The 21,861-nt window shown below is 43.0% G+C and overlaps 2 protein-coding genes across 2 annotated transcripts; both read right to left on the reverse strand.

Moving 5' to 3' along the window:
• Nucleotides 1-82: 82 nt before the first annotated feature.
• skp2 (S-phase kinase-associated protein 2, E3 ubiquitin protein ligase) lies at nucleotides 83-5,803 on the reverse strand. The gene is made up of 10 exons (XM_068334676.1): nucleotides 5,661-5,803; nucleotides 4,822-5,060; nucleotides 4,629-4,740; nucleotides 4,389-4,532; nucleotides 3,540-3,674; nucleotides 2,853-2,951; nucleotides 2,634-2,761; nucleotides 1,840-1,891; nucleotides 1,393-1,500; nucleotides 83-1,317 (listed from the first exon to the last, which is right to left on the reverse strand). Exons 1-10 carry the CDS (start codon nucleotides 5,672-5,674, stop codon nucleotides 1,110-1,112), a joined length of 1,239 nt encoding a protein of 412 aa, XP_068190777.1. The 5' UTR covers nucleotides 5,675-5,803; the 3' UTR covers nucleotides 83-1,109.
• Nucleotides 5,804-8,498: 2,695 nt separating this feature from the next.
• On the reverse strand, nucleotides 8,499-21,308 carry LOC137608806 (folylpolyglutamate synthase, mitochondrial-like). Its single transcript, XM_068335386.1, has 15 exons — nucleotides 21,282-21,308; nucleotides 20,826-20,954; nucleotides 20,623-20,676; nucleotides 19,711-19,775; nucleotides 19,022-19,136; nucleotides 18,565-18,642; nucleotides 18,333-18,394; nucleotides 16,860-16,962; nucleotides 14,684-14,761; nucleotides 14,414-14,564; nucleotides 14,162-14,245; nucleotides 12,792-12,942; nucleotides 10,142-10,217; nucleotides 9,720-9,786; nucleotides 8,499-9,199 (listed from the first exon to the last, which is right to left on the reverse strand). Exons 1-15 carry the CDS (start codon nucleotides 21,306-21,308, stop codon nucleotides 8,832-8,834), a joined length of 1,608 nt encoding a protein of 535 aa, XP_068191487.1. The 3' UTR covers nucleotides 8,499-8,831.
• Nucleotides 21,309-21,861: the final 553 nt, after the last annotated feature.

Below are 21,861 nucleotides of genomic sequence, written 5' to 3' on the forward strand. Positions count from 1 at the left end.
ATGTGTGCAAATGAAACGCCTGCGTTATACCACAGGCTGACTCCTTTGATCGGGTCTAAATATAAAACCAACCCGCTGATGTTCAGTGATTTATTCGCTCCAACTGGACGCGTTCACCCTGTATCCCATGTGACTGGGCGTGCAGCATGTCTGCGGACACGAGCCGCTACAGATAACAGGACGGTCGTTACAACCAGATAACAGTTATGTACAAACAGTCTTCAAGTAGCTAAAAGAAATGTTCCAGAGCCACACATTTTACATTAAAACCTCCACTGATCAACATTTATCAGTGTACAGCTCAAAACATGTCACCCGTTTTCTAAAAATGGGCGAGGAACCCAATGTTTAAAAATTGAGCATTTTAAACAAATTTCCTTTACAAATTTTAAATGAACACGAAACCCAGAACATTTGAAACTCACGAAAGGTTTGTGCCAACATATTGAGAAAAACATTTCAACATCACAAAAACCTAACAAGGCATTTTTCTACGTGTTCAGTACTAAACATCACAGGGGTGAACTTTGAAATACAACTCTTAAAATCAAGAACTTAAAATCTTTTTAACACCGATTCGTTTGAGATACGAGACAAAAAAGAAAAATCAGTCGCCCAGAGTCTCAACTTAATCAGATTGTGGAACAAACATCTGCTTCAGTATCTATGATTCTACATTGAGTTTGCCTAAAAACCACGTGTTCAGTGATAGCGCCCCCTGGTGGAGTAACTGGGCATGTACACCATGAAAACCTCCAGTGTGTGTAAGCTTTTATTTCAAGCTGACTTTATTGAATTTTAAAATGTTTCTAACTATCCAATCTACAATGAAATGAAGCAGTAAAATAAGTATTGTGTTACTTTTAGTACAAAAAAGATGTAAATTATCAGCGACGTCTTTCTGAAGCTGTTTCTAGAGGGTTAAAACGACCCTCCAGTGGAGGAGTCAGAGAGCTGACGCTTCTCCACGTAGAGACTCTGAGTATGATTTGTTCCTTCAACCCCCCCCAAACACTCAGGCTGCCTTTAAAGGTTTGGTCCACGATAAAACACTAAAATCATTCCCAACCCTGAACAGAACTGAACCCAACCAGGACACGGGGTGCAGGTCACGGTTTGACCCTCAGGTGACACCTCTCGTTCCACATCAGGGCGTCTGAGAACCGGCTGGCGGGCGTCGGCCGGGCGACGTTGGAGAAGGGCCTGGAGTTGATGCTGACGTGGGGCATCTCCTTCTTCAGCTGGGGCAGGTGGCTGTCGGGGACGACACCAAACACATCCAGGAGGCACAGCGCAGGGAACATCCGACCCAGGTCACTGGCACCAGAACACACATTCAGTCTGGGACTTCAGAGAGTGGGGGGTCACGTTCTAACAGGGCAGGAGACTCACGTGAGGGCAGCCAGGTGGATGTGGTAACAGCGACTGAGGGACAGATGGACCAGAGCCTTCACCTGTTTGAGCACCGGGAGGCAGTCGGCCATCAGCAGGGTGCTGTCACTGGAACAGGACGACCATGTGACCCACATGTTTCACAACCAAGGCAGTCCGACCGCAACATCCCCGACACCCCTGAATTCAAAATGTTACCCTGACCTACTTGCATAGGTCAAAGATCAAAGCTAACGGACGGGAAAGAACTGTCGTCTCCATGTTATTTAATTCTGATGAAACATCTCGAAAAATGCAAAACATCACCACAGTGAGGCGTTCCACCCCACGACCTTTATTGTCCTGCATAATAACATCGTCCTGCTTTGTTTAAATGATCACAGAGGTGGTGACACATTGGTGTGAACACAGGAAGCTGACATTAACAAAGTTCATGAACAACCTTACCTCAAATCTAGAGTGTGAATGTGAGGGCATCTGGTCACCAACACCTTCACGTCTGTTCAAACACAAAACAGACTCCCATTGGTCACATGACCACAGCAGAAAAACCTGACAACAGGTAACAGATGCGTAACAAGTTGAACAAAGTCGTTGTCTTGTTGAGGCACACATTTAAAGGTATTTCCTCTTCAGCATACACCAATCTGATTGTTACAGTGATCAGAGATCACCTTAGATCTTCTCTGATGCTCCTGGAGATGATGATGATGATGATTGGCTGAGCCTGTGCCAGTTTGGTTATTCCCTGATCAATTTGAGAAGTTTTTTCTTTTTCTTCCTCGTCTTTCTGGTTTTGGCTACTTTAAAGCGTTTTATATCATTTTAGCTGAACAGCCTACAAGTTTCTGCACTTCTTTGCAGGTTGTATCCTATTTGCAGCCAGAATACACAGAATCAGTAGCCTTGATGCTTAAATGAGGACCACCTGTTAACAACTCGTTTTTCCACACAATAGACCCCTCCCTAATTAAACTCTTTCAGTTAATCATTGTTTCACAGAATGAGCAGCGCACCACAGGCCTGTTGGGTCTGTTGCTTTTCTACACCTTTACTGAACCCTTCATAAACGTTCTTGTGGTCTAGAGGTCGAAATTGTGACAAAAACAGTGATTTATCTACTTCCTGTTGGACTGCTATCATTTTGAGCATAACTGTATCTGCATGAAGGAAGAGCTGATTTTACCACAAGTAGTGCATCCCAGGGGTGCACTTTCTTTTACACCAGCACCCCCCCTTACCATCTAGAGCGAGGGTCTCTCTGTAGCCGCTGAGGTTGAGGTGGGTGACGCTGGCGCTCAGGTTGTCAACAACAGTCCTCACGTGATCCCTGCTGAAGGCGCACCAGGACACATTCAGCTGCTTAATGCTGCAGGAACACGAGACAGACCCCCCAGGGCAGCAGTCAGGACCGGCTGTTCGTCCTTACGTGGTTCTCAGACGCGAGACAAACAGCTGACCTGGAGCAGCGCTGGAGCGCCTCACCCAGAGCAGCAGCAGAGAAGCCCGAGCAGCCACTCAGGTTGAGCTGACGCAGGTGGGGGTTGGCGGACAGAGAGCTGGGGGGGGACAAACAACAAACACTGAACTGCACAGGAACTGAAAGACAAAAGGCACACTTCCTGTACATTAAATATGTTTTTAACTCATCGGCTGCCGGGGCGTTGTAGCAGCTGAGTACATCCTGTTCATTACATACCATCAATGCACAGCTGCTGTTATAACATCTAAATCTACACGTTCTGTTGTACTTATGTATAACTATATATGTTGAGAAGGGGAGGGGTTCGATACGCTCATGCTTCACCCCACTACTCCTACCCATGTGGGAATAACTGCTTTGTCTACGGTTATGGTGGTTCAGTCTGTTTATTTATTTTTATTACCACAGGTACAAAATGAAAAAACATTCATTTATTCAAGGAATGAAAACTTTTCATTGACGTAATGTTCTAATAAAACTAATTCAGATTTGTAGCTTCTACCAACTCTAAAGCAGAAAAAATAAAATGAATCACAACAAAGATTTGATAGAAAAGATGAGAGCAACAAAGACCCAGAAGTAACTGAACGTTAACATCTTCCTCACTCCCGATGGGACGAAGGACCCATGTTTCGTCCTCCTGTGGCGTCAGAATGGAACCCACCTCATGATGGCGTCCGAGAGCTGCAGCCCCTCCAGACTCAGGTTCTCCAGGAGCCTGCAGCGACACACGATGCTCTCCAGGGCCGACGTGGGAATGCTGGAGCTGGACAGGTCCATCTGGACCATCAGCAGCGGGCTGGACACACGTTAGGTTCATTAGGGTTAGTCACCAGAGGGGAACCTTGGACCGAGGTTCTGTCTCTGGTGTGGTTCTCAAAAGTTGGTGCTGGACAGCTTTACCTTTTCAAAGGTAACGTTTTGTAAAATGTACCTGTGGTGTAATGGTTTTAATCACTGATTTGTGTCTATTGATTATCTGAACTCCAGATTATTCAGATTATTGTTTGTATGTTTAATTCTAAAAACCTCAACAGGGGGGTCAGATAGTGGAGTCCATGTCAGACATCTGACCCTGATCATAGCCACATTTCCTGTATATATTGTAGTTTAGTAGAAGTAGAAACCTGAATATATCAACTCACATACAGACACCTGCCACCCCCACCCCAGCTGTACCCCCCCCTCACACACACACACAATTGCAATTTATTTTCTAGAGCCGTCCATACACAGTACACACACACGTATATGTATGTGTACATACACCATTTATCTTTGTTTTACTTCCGTATACAATCCCTACTCAGCCACAGTGATATATTGTGTATCCGTGTGTATTTTTACTCTTTGTCCAGATGTTAGCTACATTAGCTAAACCTTTGGAACGGATGTTCTTTATACCCTGTGACGCCCTGAGTGACGGTTTGGTGTCAGGATTCTGCTCCTCCTGTGCGGCGACAGAACATTTCGATCCAGACCGCCAGGTGAACACGAGAACGCCCAGACTCACCCAGAACCAGTGAAATGAGATCGTTCTATGAAGGAGCGGGGGCAGCGCAGCCGGCGGACGCCGTTCCTCAGCACCTGCTGCAGCGCTGCATCGGTGTGGGTCGACCCCTCCAGGTCCACGCTGGCCCACAGAGCCTTGTCCAACCTGAGGTGGACACACACCAAATGGGCCTGATAAAGGTAAAGCAGGGCCGGGGGGAGGAACACCTCACTCTGAGAACTCTAGCGATCAGAAACTCACGCCACGCGACGCCAGCGTTTGCAAACCAGGGACATCCTGAGGAGGTCCTGCAGACAGAGGTAGGAGGAGATCCTGAGGAGCAGCTCGTCGGGGAGGAGGTCACACGAGACGTCTGGAACGACGACGGAGGAGAGAAGAAACCATTAGAGCCGACAGGAGCCGGTCCAGGAGGAGGTGGGGGTCTGTGTCCTACTTGAGGTGGACTCCTTCCTCCTCCTCGGTCTGCTGGCGAGGAGGAGCTGGTTGCTGTGGTTCTCCTTCCCTTTGCTGATGAACCTCTGGTACTTGTGTCCCGGTGACCACTGCTGGATCAGCTCGGTGGGGGTGCACTCGGACTCCACCCCCTCGCTGAGACAGTCTCTGGACCTGCGTTTGGTCCTCCTGGTCTGGGGGCCCTGGACACTCAGGCAGGACACGTCCTGGAGCGGCATGCTGGGGGGTGGGGGGGGGACACCCATCAAATACTGAACAAATACAACACCTCATGTGTGGCTCTGCTTCAGCTCCTCAGAAATATTTACAATATTCTGTCCACGGGGGGGTCTCGGGTTACCCGCCATATTCCTGCGGAGGACCCGCGTCATTTCCCCCAGACAGAACCCCCCCGGGTCCCCCCCTCCTGGAGACTCTGTGTTAGAGTACATTTCATCCTCACTGGAGTTTCTCCCTGAACGTTTTCCACCACTTTAAGCAGCAGAAACGGGCCTAAAGTGGTGGATTCAGACGGGGGGGGGGTCCGGCGGGGGGGGGCGCCTTCGAGGCCGAGTTTCTCTGGAGAACTGGAGGGAACGGCAGGTCGACAACAACCCCCTGTGGGGTCAGAGGTGTCAGCGGTTCTGTCTGGAGGTGTCGGTCACACCGGAGACACACCGGACCCGGGCGCAGCCCCACCCGTGAGGACACCCGGGCGCAGCCCCACCCGTGAGGACACCCGGGCGCAGCCCCACCCGTGAGGACACCCGGGCGCAGCCCCACCCGTGAGGACACAAGGGGGGCAGCCCCACCCGTGAGGACACCCGGGCGTAAACGCACCTGTGTGAGGACATCCGCTCCGGTTCGGGTGGTTCGGGTGGTTCGGGTGGTCCGGTACCGTCACGGAGCTCCACGACCCAGGTCGTCTCCAGCACACAGAAACCCTCCAACGCGCCACCGGCAGCACAAAAAACGCGTCACCAACGCGCCGCCGGCGCCCCGTCGCTGCGCGTTTACGTCATCAGCTCCTTTGTGGGCGTGTCCACGTCACACGTTCTCTTTAGAGTTCCCGTCAGATAATCAGCACGATTGTTGTCATAGAAACAGATTTTAGAGTGGATTTGATCCCATTATCGATCCCATTTATCCCGTCAGTGATTCCTGCACTAATATAACAAATTAGTTGGTGGTTCCAATCCCAGCCTACACACCACAGTGTCCCTACACCGGATCCTGGACCCCACACTGGTCTCCAGCTGGTCCACTGGTGTGAGAAACCTGGATCACAGTTCCTAAAGGAGTGTTATAAAGCACTGAGAGTAGTCCAACTAGAAAAGTGCTACATCAGCCTACATTCATTCATTCATTCATTCATTCATTCATCCATTCATCCATTCATCCATTCATTCATTTTGTAAACCTGCTTTGTCCACTGCCATGGGTGGTGGGGGTTCTTAAAGTCTATCGCTGCCAGTCTAAATTCCACCATAAAACAATAATCAGACTCACACCAAACACATGAAACAAACGTGTTGGTTTATAACCAAACGCACCGACGTGGTCAAACATCACCGTGGTGACGTCACGACTTTGTGTTGGCCAATCATGGATGGCGCTGGGCAGGCCAGATGAATGCTAGCAGGCTAACTGGAGAAAGAAAGCTAACTACAGGTGAGACTGGGAGAGGAGCTAATGCTAAAGGAGCTAATGCTAAAGGAAAAGGCTCCTGTCCAAAGAGCAGGTGTTCAAGAAATGTTAGAGAAGTGATGGTTCTGTTAGTGACTACATGGACACAACTGTATGGAGTTACTAAGGAGCGTTCTGTCAGCCCCCCAGTGCATTGTGGGTACTACATGGATTGTCCCATTCCAACAGAAACCACAGCTGGACAGACTGTTGGTGCTAGCAGCTAGTTTCACTCACTAATGGTTGTTTTGTGTGGTTCTGTTTGGACCCTCTGCTCTGAACATGAACATTGTGAACAGTTCTGACTCCAGATGATGTGAACTGGAGTCCATGTAAGTCCATGATTGGTTGGGCGCTTGATTGACAGGTAGTGGGTGGAGTTGGTGACAGCGTGAGACTTCCAAGCAAGCTTATTCAAATATATAGGTGGGGATATCTATCTATCTATCTATCTATCTATCTATCTATCTATCTATCTATCTATCTATCTATCTATCTATCTATCTATCTATCTATCTAGTGCCCTATGCGGTCAATGCGTTCCAGGAACCACATGCAATCGAGGAATCAGCGATCGAGATTGCGATCTATTTATGTTCTTATTTACGGTAATTTAACCGTTTCTGAACCCCCCCATACTGATATTAAACCACCTTCTATCTGTATCACCTTTAAAACACTCTGATAGACTGTTTAAAGCACTTTTGTGTCTCACAGAAGTCTGACACTGACGGAACGTAGCGCACTTCTGGATGCTGTCAGCCAATAGAATGCGCGTACAGTATCACGTGACTGCCTACCAAAGATCCGCGATGAGGCGGAGTCACAATCGTTGAGGCTTTTCCAATGCTTTTTTTCCAAAGCTTTTCTCTAGGCCATTCTTGGGTGTTTCTGGCTGTGTGTTATGAGTCAGTATCCTTTTGGAAGACCCACGATCTGCAACTGAGACCAAACTTTCTGACACTAGGCAGAACATTTCTCTCCAGGAAGCCTTGATAGTCTTGAGATTTCATTGCACCTTACACAGGATCAAGACACCCTGTGCCAGACGCAGCAAAGCAGCCCCAGAACACAACTAAGCCTCCTCCATGTTTCACAGGGACAGTGTTCTTTTCTATATAGCTTGATTTTTCCATCTGTGAGCATAGAGTTGATGTGCCTTACCAAAAAGCTCCAGTTTTGTCTCGTCTGTCCGAAGAACATTCTCCCAGAAGCTTTGTGGCTAGTCAACATGCATTTTCACAAATTCCGGTCTGGCTTTGTTATGATTTGCTTTCAACAGTGGTGTCCTGCTTGGTCGTCTCCCATGGAGTCCACTTTGGCTTCACACAACGATGAATAGTGCGATCTGACACTGATGTACCCTGGCCTTGGATCGTTCATCTTTAATTTCTTTGGAGGTTGTTCTGGGCTCTTTGGATACTTTTCAAACTATCCGTCTCTTCAATATATCGTCAATTTTACTCTTGCGGCCACGTCCATGAAGGTTGTCTTATAGCCTTTACCTTTAACACGCTGGTCTATAATTTTCTTTCTAAGCTCCTGAGACAACCCTCTCCTTTGCTTTCTGCTGTCCATGTTCAGTGTGGTACACACCACGTCACCAAACAGCACAGTGAGTATTTATCACCCTTTAAATAGGCAGACTGAGTACTTATCAGATTCAACAAACCTGTGATGCCAATTCCAGGACACACCTGAGTTATTCATGTCCCTCTGGTCAATTTTTTTCAATCTTTTACAGAAGTACCATCATTTTTGTCCAGGTATTTTTCAGTAGTTTGTTGAACGAAAGTGATCACTGATTTTGATTGTTTAATTTTCAATACATTTCTATTTGTTGTTATTTTTGTAAGTTTCAAGTGTTTTCAATAACCATTGTGGATTGTCTTGACAGTTACATGGTATATCATCTGATCGTACCAGAATAGCTGCACATACACATCACAGATGAGTAGACTCAGTGTACGTAGTGCTTTAATAAATCTTGGCAAAATAATTGTAGAAACAATAGAAAGGAGGTGAGAAGTAATGATCAGGAGAAGAAAACACAACTTCATACAGTCAAGTTAGTACTTTTTGATATGATTCATTTAGAGTTTATGTCGTATTGTAATAACCCACATTGTAATATTGTAATAAACAACCACCATCCCATCACCCTGATTTGCAAAGAGAGTCAGCAATACCTGTACGCCATTAATCCCATTCAAGTAAGTACCTAAAGCAAACTAGTGCGTTAGTATCACAGGTTTCTCATCAAACATTTATGTCAGCAGACTACCTCCCCTTCTCAAAAGACAGTAGTATTGACGGATTTAATTGTCACATGTTCCATTTTCTTGGAGGGAGCTGGAAGATTTTAAGTACACCTCCCACCAGATATAAGCTTCCAGTGATGAGGACCTGGATCTCTGCTGCATCACGGAGAAAAGCTGCTTTAGCCCTAATGCTGGGATCAGCAGGGGATACTGGAATTGATGGGTCTGCCACCACTGGGTCCCTGCCCTGAGTGATCCACTGGAGGGCGCTGAGGATGGAGGGGAAGACCAGGGTGTCTTTTCTCTTGTCAGGACCTGGGGGCAGGCTGTCCTCAGTATGCAGTTGTCTATTCTCCCCCAGGTCAGTGTAGCGACGCCAGCATCTCTCCACATCAACGCAGTAAGATATTTCTTCATCCAAGCTCTCCAGGTCTGAGAAATGTGAAATGATGGAATGGTTTAATTTTTCTAAAAAAATAAAAAATAATTTTATATATATATATATATATATATATATATATATATATATATATATATATATATATATATATATATATAGATAGATAGATATATATAGATATATATATATATAGATATATATAAATATGGATTACAGAAGAACCAGCGCTGGAATCCTTTATGTCACATTATTATTATAACGTGTTTTTGTTATTCAACCAGCCGCTTCTCCGTTTTGCGGGTCACGGGTGTTGCTGGAGCTGATCCCAGTTGACTACACTGTGTATGAATGGTGGGGTACACTCTCCACGTGTCACCAGCGCCACATGACTGACAAACCGCCGCCCATGTGCACACACACTTCAGAGAAACAGGTGATCACTTTACATAAACTGCATATTTTTGGAGTTTCTGGAGGTTTCTTGCTGTACGATAAAGCTAACCACCTGATGTCATGAACAGTTCATTTAAAGTAAACATCAGCTGATCTTACCTGCTTTGCTAGGATTAAAGGTTTCAGTGATGGTTGGGCAGAACACAGCAAAGTCAAAATTGCATTGCTGAAAAGACACACAAGTAAAACAAAAATGCATAAATATACAGTATATACTAACATGTATTTCTTTGTATTATTCCATAACTCTTCAACAAAACTATGACACTTCTCCTCCCCCTATTTGAAGAAATCACTTGAGTTAATACTTTACTTTACTTAAGAAAGAATAAATTATTGACAGTTTCACCATAAAGTGCTTGTTGTAACTATTCAACACAATTAATCTTGTTTTGAAGATTAATTATTTGAAATAAAGTTGACTGAATGCTGAAACACAGGCTGGTGATGTTTTAACTAGCGGGTTTATCAGTGAAGACTATGGTCTTATTTGTTGTAATTGTGTAGACAGCTGTACTCACCACCAGTGGTCTCATCAGCACCGCTGCGTCTCTGTCAGCTGAAGTATAGAACATCACAACTCTGACCACACGTCCACTATGACACGAACACAGAGAAATGTTTGTGTGCGTCAGAGCACCAACAAATCAGAACACTGCTCACATTTTCACTGCTGGTTCTAAGCTGCAGTGAGAGAGGAGTTAGTTCGACCCCCCAGAGGACAAGAAGTCCTGTTGGGTTTGTCTGTCTGTTAAAGCGCTTTGGAACGTCTGCTGGTGGGATTAAGAGATTATAATAAAGGGTGATTGATTGATTGATTGATTGATTGATTGATTGATTGATTGATTGATTGATTGATTGATTGATTGATTGATTGATTGATTATCACCATACCTACAAAAAAGATGCAAAAGTTTGAGAAAAAGCAAGTGACAATGAGTGTTTTCTAGAATAAAAAACAATCAAAAGTTCATGAAGAAAAAGGGACAGATATTACTACAGATATTACTACAGGTATTACTACAGGTATTACTACAGGTATTACTACAGATATTACTACAGATATTACTACAGATATTATTACAGATATTACTACAGGTATTACTACAGATATTACTACAGATATTACTACAGATATTACTACAGATATTACTACAGGTATTACTACAGGTATTACTACAGGTATTACTACAGATATTACTACAGATATTACTACAGATATTATTACAGATATTACTACAGGTATTACTACAGATATTACTACAGATATTACTACAGATATTACTACAGGTATTACTACAGATATTACTACAGATATTACTACAGATATTACTACAGATATTACTACAGGTATTACTACAGATATTACTACAGATATTACTACAGATATTACTACAGATATTACTACAGGTATTACTACAGATATTACTACAGGTATTACTACAGATATTACTACGGATATTACTACAGATATTACTACAGATATTACTACAGATATTACTACAGATATTACTACAGGTATTACTACAGATATTACTACAGATATTACTACAGATATTACTACAGATATTACTACAGGTATTACTACAGATATTACTACAGGTATTACTACAGATATTACTACAGGTATTACTACAGATATTACCACAGGTATTGCTACAGATATTACTACAGATATTACTACAGATATTACTTCAGATATTACTACAGATATTGCTACAGATATTACTACAGGTATTACTACAGATATTACTACAGATATTACTACATATATTACTACAGATATAACTAAATGTGTGTGAAGGTTCTGTCAGCTTGGTTCAGTGTCCACAGGAGAAAATATGAATTAAAGGAAAAGAAAACTATTGAGTGAAAAGTAAAAGTGAAAAAAAAAGATTACGTATTTTCTTTATTTCTAAAACTGTTTTTTTAAAGGACTACCAAGCTTCAACATTTTGATAAAACTAATATATAATTTTACTCTTCTTTCTTTTTACTATAACAGTTATGATGTTATTAATAAAATCATTAAAATTAACAGTGTGTTTAGTTTCTATATTGTACTACTGGTTAAACTCAATCCTTGCATACTCTTCTACCATATATTCTGTTATTACTTTTGGGATGTATAAATGTCATGTTGGGATGCACACATTGTTCTTGAAGCGCATCCCAGGGATGCACTACTTTCTGGAGGTAAAATGAACGGTTTGAGGTTATACTGCAAAAAGGAATGTGACCGTTGTGGAGAATAGGTGTGTTACCATCTTTGGTCAGCATTGGAGGAAGGAAAATGTCATTGGGCACAATATTTGCATTTCATTTTGTATGACAATACGGAGATTGTTGTATCAGCGCAAAGAGGGCAGAGCACACAGCATGCTAATTTTACCATATCTTCATCCACATTAATAATTAAGATGTAAATGTATCATTACCACGTCTATTATCAACACCCATTTCTGTTGTGATTTATGCATCAGTGCTGAACACTGGTGTCATGGAGACACACCTCTTCATCTGTCAGTGAAAAAGAAGAAGTAGTAGTACACTTTAATGATCCCTGTAGGGAAATTATTGTGTTTTCACTCGTGGTTAATCTGTTAGTAACATATAGTTACATATAATCTGTTAGTAGCATATGTGTTTTTGTACAGGCCCCTGAAACAACCAATCACACACAAGGGGCCTGGAGGCATGCAGTAAATACAGGGGGGCCGAGGGACGGGAGCCCCATCTTTGGAGCGGCCTGAATAAGCAGCTTTTGGAGGGGATGGTGTCTTGCTCAAAGGCACCTCGGCAGTTTCCGGGAGGTGAGCTGGCTCCTCCCACTGCCAGCTCACACTCCAAGAGTGAACGGTCAGGAGTGGGAAACCAACCGCCGAACTTGGATCACTGGACGACCCGCTCCACCGACTGAGCTACTGCTGCCCCCATGCATAATAAAACCCATACATGATAAAACCCATACATGATAAAACCCATACATGATAAAACCCATACATGATAAAACCCATACATGATAAGATTGAGGTGTGTGAAGTGACTCCAAATAGCAGGAATAATACTCAGGGAATAATACTCTAAATTTACATGGACAATCACACAAAGCTACTCACTAAATGCAGCTCCACTGACTCACACTCATCGTCATGACACAGACATGCTCACCTGGCGTTAGACTGATGCTGGGCTGAAGCCTCTTTAAACCAGTCGACACACACCTGAATGCTGCGCATGGTGTGAGCTCCATCCAGGAAGTACGTAACTGCTCCGTGCTTCAGAGTCTGAGCCCGGCCAGACCACTCCACGGCCGCTAGTCCTGAGAGCAAATGCACACTCACAAACTAAAACTAAGACTAAACTAGAACATTTATACAAAATGAAGACTAAGTCATGTGTTGAAGGAATATTTCTCAAAGTCTGCCACCAGCATGAGTGGAACCATTGTCATGTTTGTGGACAGCACGGCTAAGGTTGGTGAGGTAGTGGAGAATGGTGTAGTAACACAGAACACCTTTACTCTTGTTTGCCCCCACGTCAGCCCAGCCAGCAGGGGGGCCATTTAGAACGCACCTCCAGTCATATAAAACAGCGTGCTAGATAAAAAGCTACCATGGTTTGTGATAATATTGTGTTGAGAGTGAAGAAGCTATTTACTGAAGAAGATGACTGTTGAAAGCATCTGCTGTTCTTCTTTTTACTGATTGGCTTCTTTTAAACGCCTTCTCTCCTTTATCTATGTGTGATTTCAAAATCAGCACTTTAAATGTCAACGGGGCGGGGGCTGATTTTAAGAGAGTTGCTATTTTTAAATGAATGGAGCTGAGGAAGGTGGCTGTGATGTGTTTACAGGAGACCCACAGAGCTGCAGACAACCTGAGTGACTGCAGGAGGGCTTTTAATCCAGTTGTAGTGGGGGGGGGTGTCTGTTCTCTAGATGGTTTTTGCCTGTATTTTATGAGGTGGAGGATATTATTCCAGGTGTTTTATGAAAACTCGAAGCTCAGTTTGAAAAGTTGAAGATACGCTCCCACCAACGCTGTGGACTGGATGTCATTTTTAAATCTTTTGTCTGAATCTTTTAACGGTGATGATTTTATGTTTTTAGGGGGTGATTTTAACTGTACAGTGGATCACAACCTGGACAGGAATCACCTCATCCTGCCTCGTCCCACAGCATCAATCAGCTCATGGAGGACGAGCTGACTGATGTCTGGAGGGTTTTTAAGAAAGACCAGCCACAGTACACCTGGTGCCATTGTCCAGCAAATGGTTTATCTCTGACCAGATTGGACTGGTTTATTGCCCAAATCAAACAGTTTTGTCTACAGAGTCACTAGGGGTGCCCCCCCCCCCTGTCAATGGGAAACCTGGAGAACAAGATAGTAGAGAAGTGAAAAGTTTGGCTTGGCCTCTACAACTCTCATGGATCAAATTCATTCAGCAGAGGTAGAGATGTATAGAGGGTGGAATGATCCCCCCCATCCCCCAATACAAATGACACCCTCTATATTAACTGATAGATGGACAGGACTCACCTTTCAGCATGATGGCACTGATCTTGAAGGGATTCCCCTTGAGTAAACTTCCGTTCTCAACACAGGTGGAGGTGTAGCTTTCACCTGTTCAAGCAGGACATGTCATGAAGACAGAGTTTTCAGACAACGAACTGAACTGAAGACTTTTTACACATTCTTTCTGCCTTTGTTTACACATTTACAGAAACACACAGTGTACTTACCAACTGTATTTGAAAAATTTAAAAAAAGTCTCAGATTTTTCAGTCCCACCTGTGACAGATTTCCTTTTTAGCAACCAAGCATGGCTCAGCTGAAGAGCCAAAGAGGCATTGACGTGTTGGTGCTTCCCTGCCAGGCCCAGGGTCAACGGTTTACCGTCTACCTGGTAGTCCTCCAGGTTTGGACACACCCAAAGAGGACACTGCAGCAACAGGTTACAGTGGATTACATCAATCTGAGGAGCTCAAACAGGGACTTCTACAACCAGGTGAACTCAAATGTCTGTAAGAAAACACTGTTTTGGTCTTAATGGTTACGTACTCCTATCTCGATGGCCCTGTCCCTGAGCGTGGCCATCGCACCTTCTGGCTGTTTGACTGTAAAAGCTGGAACCCCTGGCTGGAAAAACAGCATCATTTTTAATAGTAAGATTATAAATTGGTTTATAAAAATATTAATAATAATAGATTAGATTTAAGTGCCTTTCTAGACATTCAAAATCGCTTTAACAGTGGATCTGTCGAATATATTACATCTGTCAAATACAGAACCCCCGTGCACAACGGTCACAGCCAGAGGCGAGTAGTTCGTGACAAAGCACACGGTGAGAGGAGATCTGTTGGGTGGAAGTGGGTGAACACCTTAGTCACACTGGGTGATGGTAAAATACATGTGTAGCCACAGCTGCCCTGAGGCAGATTGACGGAAACATGGCCGCCAATCTGTGCCAATCTGTGCCAATAGTCTCTCCGACCACACATTCACACTCCAGCATTCACTTGCTGGAGGCAATGAGAGTAAAGTGTCTTGCCTATGGACACAACAATAAATGACTAGGTGGGAGTAGGACTCGAATCGCCAATCCTGCGATCATTGGACGACCCGCTCTACCAACTGAGCCACTATTAATACATTAACATTAAACCTATTAATACAAGGTTCACTCACTTTCCGGTGGTTTCAAACACAACTCAAAATTTCAATGATGAACTTAGAATTGATGATAAAATGCAATGTGCTGCATAATTCTTTAAACAATGGCAGCAGCAGCTCTGGCCATTGTTGTGTGATCCTACAGACCAAATATGATGGCCATTTAAAACTGGACAAGTGTATGTCAGTAATTAATGATAAAATAGATTGTCAGATGATGATGATATAGAATGGAACATGGGCTAATCTCTGGTAATGGACAAGTAATGTCAGTGGAGTATTGGCGTCAGTTTCTCTCTATTGAAGCAGCCATCCATCATGAGTGGACACGGGAAATGTAAGGAGAAAACGTGTGCTCACGTTTCAGAACCTATGCATTCATGTGATTAGTAAGATTATTAGTTAATTGACTACTGGACTAACGCATGTTTTTTTCTCATGTGACACAGACTGGATCCTTTCAATAGTCGTCAATGGATGGAGTTTGTCCAATTTTTATGATGGCTGATTTGAATTGTTGCGCTTATCCCTTATGTAATGTAGGGCACAAGCCAGTGTCTTATTGTACTGGTCCCAAGCAAGGATATATACAGACGGTTGTGTCAGGAAGAAAACTTTTGCCAAGTCAAACATGCAAATCAAATCTATGACTTCCATGGTTACAGGGAGAAGAGATCAAGAAGGTGGAGGATTAGAAGTCCTTAGGCTCAACAGTCCAGAGCAATGGAGAGTGTGGAAAAGAGGTGAAGAAGCGTGTCCAGGCAGGATGGAACGGGTGGAGGAAAGTGTCAGGTGTGATGTGTGATAGAAGAGTTTCAGCTAAAATGAAAGGAAAGGTGTACAAAACTGTGGTGAGACCAGCGATGTTGTTTGGTCTAGAGACAGTGTCCCTGAGGAAAAGACAGGAGACAGAGCTGGAGGTAGCAGAGATGAAGATGCTGAGGTTCTCTCTGGGAGTGACCAGGATGGATAGGATCAGGAATGAGTCCATCAGAGGGACAGCACATGTTAGAGGTTCTGGAGATAAAGTCAGAGAGGCCAGACTGAGATGGTTTGGACATGTCCAGAGGAGAGATAGTGAATATATTGGTAGAAGGATGCTGAGTTCTGAACTGCCAGACAGGAGGCCTAGAGTCCCACTTATAAAGACCGTTCAATCCTAATCAACCGCGTATAAGGGCTTTACATCACAAGTCAGCATCCAGCCAATCAGATTTAGTACAGTGATGCAGAGGCTTACATACAATGCATTACCTGCTCATCAGGAGTGGTTCACAAGAATATACACACACATACACACACACACACACACACACACACACACACACACACACACACACACACACACACACACACACACACACACACACACACACAGACACACACACACACACACACACACACACACACACACACACACACACACACACACACACACACACACACACACACACACACACCAGTGGAACATTAATTAGGACGTTTTTGTGAATCAGTGTCTTGCTGAAGGACACTGAGATGTACAGACTACATGTTTCATTTTACAGGTGTACAGCAGGCTCACCTTGAAGATGCCTGCTTTATGCCAGGCGATCTTCTCAATGGTGTCCCCAAGAATCTTAATGTGGTCTATACCAAGAGAGACAATGCCACACACCCACGGCTTCCTGTTAACACAGAAGGTTTAAATTAGTTCGCTTCTGTGATGATGAAGTTATTAATAAATAACAGACATATTCCAATAGGGTGGAGACACTTCACTCCAGGGACCTGAATGAACACCTTCACATTGACACTGTGGTCACACGTCTGCTGGTGAAAGAACTCGAGCAACAACACCAACATTTTTCTTTGGCTGTAAGAGTTTCACACAAGTAGAAGAATGATTAACTGTAGCACATGAAGTACCAGAATAAAGATGACCGTGCCAAAATGCACCTGGGTAGGTCAAACATTTGCTCATTTGTAAGTCAAGCTTATCAAATATGGATAGTTGGTAAACATGTTTCAGCTCTTTAACCTTAGAAAACCCACACCCATTTATCCGTACAGGAAAATGATGTGGATTATACCACAGACCAAGTGGACCGTATGGAACACGTTTCTAAAGTTTTTTTCAGAACAACAGTTTTTATTACCACAGATCTGGTTTGTGTCACATAAGTCACATTGTTCATAAGTGATAAAATATTCCCCATTTGAAAATAAATAAACCTGACAGTTTCTACTGCCTGCTCACACAAAGAGCTTTTTTTTAAATTTGAATTTCCATAACATATCAAAACTGTGACTTCTATAGCAAAGTTTAGCATAAAATTCTTCATTAGTTTTACTTTGCATCATAAAATATGCAAACTGCATCAAAAATAAATAACACTGCCTATTTGCAAACATTAGCAATAAGTTACCATAGCTACAGAGAACTGAACAACAGACCTAAAAACATAGATTATGCAAAAAATAGTGTGAAGAGTGCAGCGCTTGTTTCTTTTATACTACAAATTAAATAGAAATTCAGAAACTGAATATTTAGTATTGAACAGAAATAAAACATTTACATTTTTATGTGATCGAGATCGGATAGTAAACATTTGTTCGTATTATGTGCAGGTTTGTCACAAATGTTTTGTAACAAAACCTAAATACTTTAACATTATTTTGTGTTTCTAATTGTTCAGTACACGTTTAATTGACCAGCAGAAAATATTTAAACTTCATGTAATATAGAACATCTCATCACAGCATTAAACCTGTTTCATGTGTTTGAAATTACCTGCAGTGTCAAAAAAAAGGCTTTTTGGAATTGGATGCTTCCTTGTAGTTTGCACATTGGCCACACCATTACTTTGGAGAGATCACTTCCTGTCACAGACCCATGGCTGTCACTGAGTTAAGATCAGTTATAAAGCTTCGTAACGAAGATCCGGGGACATTCAAAGTGCGTGTGACACTGGTGTCACCGTGGGGTCTCGGGTTACAGTTATCTGGCTGGTTGTTTTGTAGTTTCATACTCACTAGACCAGCTGCAGCTTCCCACCTTATAATGTTGGTGCAGTCATATCCTCCACCGAGTCCAACCTCCAGTACAACTAGATCCACCTGGACACAGAACGAGCTCTTTAAATCTAAAACGACTTGTACAATAAGTAATTAAATGCTTTTAATCTCTATGGTGATGTCAGTCATTCATGTTTGTATTCATCCAGCGACATGAAAAAGAACAATCCAGGAGACTGTAGGAGAGCAGTCTGATGGGAGCAGCTCCCTACCTTCTGCTCAAGAAACACCTGGAATGCCAAGACAGTGAGAAAAGTGAACTGCGGTGGCATCAACCCTCCATGGGCGTCCTGAAGGGGTCAATGACAAGGAAACAGGAAACAGTGGTGAACGGAGTTCACAAGAGACTCGGGCTCACCTCAGAATCAACACCGCATCCTCCCACATCCTTCACTACCTGTCTCCACGAGGGTCACGTGGTTTTTACAAGCTTTTGTTATTTGGTAGAGAAATTCAGAAATTCCAGCATTTGTTTTCCAAATTCTAGGATGTGGTCGGGTTAGGGAGGACCACTATGTATCTGTAGAGACCTGAAGACAGGCTTTTTTAAATAGGAACCCTTTAATGAGTATCTGAACGTCAGGACTAAATCAAATATACAGAATGCTTTTACACCCTAATCTGTCTGTCCATCTGATCCATACATCTCTGTCCTTCTATATGACCTACCTTGGTTTCCTCCAGGCGTCCATAAATCTGCCAGAAGTGTTTCGTGAAGAGTTCCTCTCCTATTGGCTGTCCGTTGATACGAATCCTCTCCCTGAAGAGGACTAAATGTGGAGAACTGTAGAAAGAAACACCAGGAGAAGGGGGTTGAGACACCATGTTACTTCTATTCAGAAAGTTTTCAATTTTAAAAAAGATCTTTTGTTTTTTGGACAAATGCTATGCAGAAAAAATATGGTACCTAAAAACTGATTTGTAAATACTTATATTCATATCCCATCTGATGACTCCATCAAAAAAAAATCTTTAAGAACAGAAAAAAAAACTGAACAAATGGGTTGTCAGGTTTGGTTTGTGCTGAAGACTAACAACTTAAAAAATGTAAATAAAACTTCTCAAATTTCCTCAAAAATATTATTGTGTAAATAAGGCCTTAGTGTAGCTTTAAAGCCGATCACAGCACCTTTACCAGCCGCTGATAGAGATTCAACAGCACACCTGTTGCTGCCAGCTTCTACCTGCAGCCTCATGTTGGCTCTACTTTAAGCTGGCAGGACAAGAACGCGTGAGGACTGGCACTGAGGGGATTGTTACTACACTATTCACTGACTGTTTTTCCTCTGGTTTCTACACAACAAAGTCAATACCACCCCTCATGTCAGAGGACAGGTGTGAATAATTTACTGCAGTACCTGAAGAATCCTGTTCGAAATCCGTGACCTCTCAAAATGTGTTCAGTAAACGCACATGTAGAACCCTGTAACACGAGGAGAAACTCTTTAAGGGCATATCTTGAAACACACTGACACTCCCTCCATGTGTGTTTCTATGTTTGTCTTTGTGTTGATTGTGTTCATAAAAGTTGAATTCATTTTTTAGAATTTGCTCGTATTTGAACTGGACCAGAAGATAATACTTTTTCTATCGGGCTGCTAGCAGAAATAAACATGCTAGATTTTTCTCAAATACGGAGGGAAAACCCGTTCAAACTTTATTTCTAATTTCCAACAGTTACACTAAAGATATCATAGATGAAAATTTGGTTTAGCCTGGCATACGAGCACCTTAAATCCAGTGTTGACAGAAACACAATTGAGCGACACGATTTCCTCCTGACTCGTGACGATACATTCATGGTGTTCTATGGCAAATAGAAGTCAGGTGAACTACTAAGTGGTTGAAGTTGAACCCCCCAGGAGACACAGGGTGTGTTGGAGGTCGTGGGTTGTGTTGTAGCCTGGGTCATCAGTGACAACACCATTGGTCCTGCTAGTTTGACAGTCACCAAGGTTAACTTCAAATCAATCTCGAACAACAATGTTCAGGGCTGTCTGTTCCTTCTCCCTCTGTCCGGTTTGATGGTATGAACACACTACAGCTGGGTAACAGTGTCCCTGCACATCTGAGAACAATCATATAGTGTCTCTAATCAGAAGGCTTCATTCTATCAGTGACAGGCGACATTTCTGAGTTTCATTTGGTTGCATTCACACACAGATTTTTCAGGTCTATATGTGAATACACACGTCTGTGTTTGATATGAACTATTTGTTTTAAATTGTAAATATAACATCTAGAAGCACTTTGTGTTTTAGTCAACTCACCTTACCCTTAGTTCCTGTCACATGGATGATATTGAGACCATCTAGATCCTCCACCTTTAACACACACACACACAAACACACACGCACACACAAACACGCGAGACTAAAGGACTCTGTTAGCCCATGGTTGTAGAAAACACTGATACTTCCGTCATCATCACTACAACTTCAAGGACTAATTGAACAAGCTTTGACTGGCTCACTCTGAGTCCAACTCGTTCCAGGAAGTTGAGCATCTCATCCAGTTGCTGCTGACAGTACCTCTTCTTTTGGTCCTGAAGCCCCTGAGGACTGTTAGAGGGCTTCAGTGTTTTTAGAAGGCTGATGGCATCCTGCAGCAACACAAAGGGTTAACTGCCTCATCCGAGAGTGAAAATCTTTGTTGCCCAGTTGTTTAAGAACATTTTTATTAAAAAAAATTTTTTTAAATAGAGAGTTGTGTCTGTGCTGGGAATCAGCAGAACTGAAGCTGTTAGACAGTATAGAGACAGACTGACACGTTGGTCAGTCTGTCTCACTGCAGCTTTATCCATGAAGCAATGAGTCTGAGTCACACACAGATCTATGAGCAGCTGCTAATTTAGAAATACTTCAATTTTAATTCAACAAATTTGAACCGATCTTGTCCTACTGGACGTCCTCACATGAATAGATCTTACCTCTTCTGTCATGCTTTTGGAATCCATGTTGAGATCATCTGCTGTCAAGTCCGACAGGTCCTCACCTTTTATGTTAGGCACACTCTCATCCACCACTATTGACACACCCTTCTGACACTACCTCTCTGTCCACCCAGAGACAAAATGTACAGTATTTGAGGAAATCAAGAGATCCGTGCTAACAGAAGGGGACTATACTGCCAAGTCAGAAACCAGATCCACAGTGCCTGAAGCACTCTGTACCACACCGACCAGTTACCTGTTGAAACAACCAACAAAACTCACAAACTATCTTTGAATTATTTTTCTCTTGGCACCATTAAATTAATTAATTTAGTCTAATTCTCTTTCTGTTTTCTCTGCCCCACAGACCCTACTAGACAATGAAAGCCACTATTTGTCAACAACGGTGCTTTTAATGAGAAGAGTACACACACCACATTATAAATGAAATATTACATTCCAGTGTTTGTTGACGATGATGTTTTGACACAGATTCATGTTATACACTAGTTTAAGTAGGGTTACAGGATCCCGATGAAACAACTTAACATTCCATTCCATCTGTGCTACCATGGCT

The sequence above is a fragment of the Antennarius striatus genome, chromosome 15, assembly GCF_040054535.1.
Source record: "Antennarius striatus isolate MH-2024 chromosome 15, ASM4005453v1, whole genome shotgun sequence".
NCBI classification, from domain to species: domain Eukaryota; kingdom Metazoa; phylum Chordata; class Actinopteri; order Lophiiformes; family Antennariidae; genus Antennarius; species Antennarius striatus.

Coding starts and splice junctions, on each gene's coding strand:
- skp2 (XM_068334676.1), bottom strand. Junction 4,741..4,821: donor GAGGAAGGAGTCCACCTCAA/GTAGGACACAGA, acceptor TCGTCGTTCCAG/ACGTCTCGTGTGACCTCCTC. Junction 2,762..2,852: donor GCGCTCCAGCGCTGCTCCAG/GTCAGCTGTTTG, acceptor GTGTTCCTGCAG/CATTAAGCAGCTGAATGTGT.
- LOC137608806 (XM_068335386.1), bottom strand. CDS start 21,308: ATGGATTCCAAAAGCATGACAGAAGAG. Junction 19,137..19,710: donor TTTCGAACAGGATTCTTCAG/GTACTGCAGTAA, acceptor TTCTTTCTACAG/TTCTCCACATTTAGTCCTCT. Junction 18,395..18,564: donor AGGTGTTTCTTGAGCAGAAG/GTAGGGAGCTGC, acceptor TTCTGTGTCCAG/GTGGATCTAGTTGTACTGGA.